General features: G+C 50.7%; 1 protein-coding gene across 1 annotated transcript in view; it reads left to right on the top strand.

Moving 5' to 3' along the window:
- Positions 1-5,000, top strand: part of robo1 (roundabout, axon guidance receptor, homolog 1 (Drosophila)) — a 164,731-nt gene that overhangs the window by 22,702 nt on the left and 137,029 nt on the right. Inside the window, exon 2 of the mRNA XM_056610764.1 lies at positions 1-126. This exon is cut by the window's left edge and continues 201 nt beyond it. Coding sequence (XP_056466739.1) covers positions 1-126 — 126 coding nt within the window. The remainder of the gene's footprint in view (positions 127-5,000) is intronic.

The following is a 5,000-nucleotide window of genomic DNA, read 5'->3' as shown; positions in this document are numbered from 1 at the left end:
GCTCGCTCTTCTTCCTGCGCATCGTGCACGGCCGCCGCAGCAAGCCCGACGAGGGATCGTACGTCTGCGTGGCGCGCAACTACCTGGGGGAGGCCGTCAGCCACAACGCCTCGCTGGAAGTAGCCAGTAAGTGCTGCATGTGTTTGGTTTTTTGTGCGTTTGTGTGTGTGTGTGTGTGTGTGCGTGTGTGTGTGTGTGTGTGTGTGGTACCTTTCCGCGGCGCTCCAGCTTGGAGCTCTCACCCTTCGAGAGCGGATGTCTGAGAAGGAATGTTTCTGGGGGTTGAGTTGTGGCTGAGTAGCGCATTGCGGCTATCGCGCTGCTACCCCCATCCCCCCATCCATCCCGGGGGTGCTCTTCCCCGTGAATGGGCTCACTGGGTTGGATAATCAGTCAGGAGATGGCCAGGATGAGTTGGCCCAGTGGCCTCCATGGGTCCATGGGGGCCCCCGGGGTGGGGATGTGGGGGGGGGGGGGAAGTGGCCCGATCATCCCAGGGTGAGTGCTCCTCTAAGGGGTCCTTGGTAGGTGGTCAGGAGGTACAATGGCAACAAAGCACTTTGTGTTTTGCCCCGCCGCTGCAGTTAATCCGGAGGAGAGAGAGAGATATCTGTAAGGGTTTGTATCAACAAACCCGAGCAGTTGTTCTGTTGGGTTTTGGCCGCGGATGGCTGGTAATTGTTAAGGGTTTTTTTTTTCTCTCTGGCTTTGAGTGGTGACGCAGAGTGTCTCCCTTTACTTTTTATCAAGAGATCAGTCACTTCACGTCCACTTAACATACAATTACTTAGTAGGAAAGTGGATCTTGCATTCCAGAGGGGCCTTATGTGTGCTTGAAGGTTTGTGATGTCAGTATTTGAAGTGGCCAATCTTTATACAATGTACTACACACGGCGACAAAAAACTCACAGCGCGACGTTTCTTCTTTTTGCGACGGCTGGCCGGTGTTGACGTATTTGTCTCCATGATTTTTTTTTTAACGCTACTTTGGCTCGTAAGGGCTAGACCTTCAAATGTATTATCTCTCTCTCTCGTTGTCTCTCTCTCTCTCTCTCTCTCTCTCTCTCTCTCTCTCTCTCTCTCTTTCTCTCTCTCTCTCTCTCTGTCTCTCTGTCTCTCTCTCTCTTGCGCTCTCGCTCTCGCTCTCGCTCTGTCTCGTTGTCTCTCTTTGACTCTCTCTCTCTCTCTCTCTCTCTGTCTCTCTCTCTCTCTCTCTCTCTCTCTCTCTGTCTCTCTCTCTCTCTCTCTCGCGCGCTCTCGCTCTGTCTCGTTGTCTCTCTTTGACTCTCTCTCTCTCTCTCTCTCTCTCTCTCTCTCTCTCTCTCTCTCTCTCACTCTGTCTCGTTGTCTCTCTCTGACTCTCTCTCTGTGTCTCTCTCTCTCTCTGCCTCTCAGATATCAACCTCTAGCCAGCCCAGAGGCTACTGCTCACTGTAATCCAATCGTGTGTGTGTGTGTGTGTGTGTGTGTGTGTGTGTGTGTGTGTGTGTGTGTGTGTGTATGTGTATGTGTGTGTGTGTGTGTGTGTGTGTGTGTGTGTGTCTGTCTGTCTATGATAGATATCACAGACATTTCCGGCCTTAATTAAATCCAAGAAGCAATAAAAAAAAAATAAGCAGCATTTGCAGGAACTCGAGGTGAAAAGTCAACCGCGGCTCATTTCACACATCTTTTGATCATTTCCTGGCCAGAATTGTCTTCATTTATGCATATTTAAATTCCTTGGTGGATTTCTCTCATCAGCACTGACCTTTGTGAAGTCGTTGTGAAAGAAGGGAAAATAGCTTTAAGATTGTCGGGCTGAAGGCGGTGAACTGAGCTGCAGCTGATGCGAGCCACACTGCTTGTTAGGATGCTGTGTTGCCTTACCGTACATCCTCTCTCTCCTTTAATGCGAGTCAAGCTCGGCCGCCCCACAAAAACGAGCGACTAACCTTCCGCTCTCAATTTTACACTCAATTATTCTAAACCGTCTGACGCCGGGAAAAATATCGCTATCCGGTAGGAAAGAGAATTTGTGCACTTGGCCCAATAAACGAGTTTCCATCGGTCAGAAAAACAAAAATGTTTCCTCCACAAGCGGACCAGGCTGGGCCTTCAGTGTTTATTTCAGATTTGCCTTCCATTTCTTCTTCGTGGAAAAACGACAGAATTTCGTGAGGCGCACTGACCGAGGTAGTGAACACTATTGGCTGATCCCGGAGCCGGACAGCCTATTCTGTACACGCTTCAAACAGACCCCATAATGACAAGCCACTGTACACCGGCTCTCTCTCGCTCCCTCTCACACACACATTCCTGGTGCCTCCCGCTCATCCCTCTCTCTCTCCGGCTCTCGCTCCGTTACATATAATTATGTTGTCGGAGCGACCAGGATGGAACAGTGCCAGGGGGAAATGGCCTTGCTTGTCTCATCCTATTCCTCCTGCTCCTCCTCCTCCTCCTCCTCCTTCTCCTCCTCCTCCTCCTCCTCCCCCTCCTCCTCCTCCTCCTCCTCCTCCTCCTCCTCCTCCTCCCCATCTCCTCCCTTTAGCTCGGTGCTCTTTATTTAACACTAAAGTCTGTAGGATCAAATTTAATTCGTGCAGCATGTAAGAAAATCTAATTGTGATGAAGTAGGAATAATAGGAGGGAGTGAAAAGGCGATATTCCAAGGGAAATACTTGAAACGGAGCCGACCACATTTTGGTCGACGTTCTGCTAAGTGAGGCTGACATTGTGCATTGGGGTCTCCGTCCAGCTTCTGCTGGCCTGGCCAAACGACAGAGGAGGAAGTCATGGTTTTGAGGGTGTTGACTTTTCTCCATCTCCCGGCCCCTGTACGGTGTCACGTTGAAAGCTAAAAACACAACTTTGCTTCATTTTGTTTCTTTTTCCCCCCTTGTTCTCTGATGTTATTCTACGAGCCTGGCTTTTCCAGTTTCCCTTACTCACCGGCAGCGATTGTTGAAGTTAATCCACGTTTCAACAAGTCCTGTTTTGCAAGCCTCGGAGAGTTAACCCAGTTTGTTTGGTTTATAATTAACCGCACGTACATTAGAGCTGTCAAGCACCTATCTACTCGAACCCCCTTAACCCTCATGCTCGGATAATGCATTTGTTGTCTGCACTGTTTGCCGTGCATATTCAAACAAGCTAGTCATAGGAGTCTTGCATCCCCCCTCCTTCCTACCTCAGGCTCGTGTTTTCATTGTACTATGAATGGACATGACAAGTAATGAGTTTGCTTTGTGCACAAAGGATACCATTCAATAGAGAGTAGAGCCGGTCATGACTATTAAGGTTAGTCACACATTAGCAGACGCGTGGTGCAGAGAATCCGGAGTATAATCACTTTTTAATTGCACATTGTTTTCATTTTAAAGCGAAGCACATTTAATCAGTTCTAATGCATTGCCTGCCTACAATTCCTAGAGGAATTTGACTTTTAAATAAGTATCAGAACCGTAGGACTCGTCAAAGGAAAACATCGTTATACCCGTTATGAAAATAAGTCATCCGTTTCACTTTTGAACACAAAAAAGAGGCTTGTTATAACAAACCCTCATGTATGACCCCACCATTGTCTTATTTGAAGCTGTACACACACACACCCACACCCACACCCACACCCACCCACACCACACCCACACCCACACACCAACACACACGCATGCACGCACGCACACACACACACAGACACACACACACACAAACACAAATGCAAAACCACACCCACACACACACATACGCACACCAACACGCACACACACACACACACACACAGACAAACATATATAGACACACACACACATAAAAAGAGAAACATAACCACAAACACACACAAGTTCAAGGCATGCAAAACGTGTGCCTGGTGCGTGCTGTGTTCTCTCAAACTAAGTTTCCTCTCAGCCGGCTCTCGGCATGGGGGCCCAGCGCGCCGCTATGTTTAGCCTGTTAGCTCTCCCCTGGTGGGGCGAGACGGAGCGAGGTGAGGTAATGGACGGAGACACGCAGCCCCCCCCCCCTCCCCCTCTGGAGGAGAGAGATAACCCCGAGGCTGATGGTCGGCTGGCGAGCCGCCCGCTCCGGGCCAGACAAACACGCATGCAGATACACACACACACACACACACACACACACACACACACACACACACACACACACACACACACACACACACGTATGCATCTGTCACAGGCACACCCATGCACACACACACACACAGGTACAATCACACACACACACCAACACGGATAGAAGCGTACACATACACACCCTTGCCCACATATGTAGAGATTAACCCTGTACACACACACACACCCTTTGCACACACACACAAACGTGCATTAATCCTACACACATGCATTAACCGTACACACACACACACACACACACACTCACAGACACACACAAACACACACACACACACACACGCACGCAGAGGCTGTTCCCCCTCAGGCCCAGGCCTGTTCGGTAACCACCGGCTACATGAGCAGAGGGAGTGTTTACTTGAACGCGGTCCACTGTAAATAACAGTATTCAGCCAAGTAAATATATTTCAGAGACCCAGTGACCGACCATGGCCCTCTCTCTCTCTCTCTCTCTCTTTCTCTCTGTCTCTCTCTCTCTCTCTCTCTTTCTCTCTGTCTCTCTCTCTCTCTCTCCCCCACTCTCTCTCCCCCACTCTCTCTCTCTGCCACTTTCTGAAGCCTCTGCTGTGCTCGGCACTGCCTCTGCACGATGGGGGGGATGGGATGGCGAGAGCGAGAGAGAGAGCGAGCGAGGGGTGGGGGGGGGGGGTCCTCGGGACATGCCCGGAGGGTCATCTGCCGAGCGGGGGGACAGTTGGCAGACATGCGTTGCCCTGCAGGACGCACTGTCCCCTCCCACTGAGCACGCTCTCTCCGCCTCCCTCTCTCTGGCAGAAAAAATCCCCTTGGACTACATCTGTTGGCTCTCACCCCCCCCCCCCCCCCCCCCCACCACCCAGCCCCCTCTCCCCCCTTCCTCTCCATCCA

The sequence above is a fragment of the Gadus chalcogrammus genome, chromosome 16 (genome assembly GCF_026213295.1).
Source record: "Gadus chalcogrammus isolate NIFS_2021 chromosome 16, NIFS_Gcha_1.0, whole genome shotgun sequence".
NCBI classification, from domain to species: domain Eukaryota; kingdom Metazoa; phylum Chordata; class Actinopteri; order Gadiformes; family Gadidae; genus Gadus; species Gadus chalcogrammus.
The sequence above is the reverse complement of the archived record's forward strand: the minus strand, read 5'-3'. Positions and strand labels throughout refer to the sequence as shown.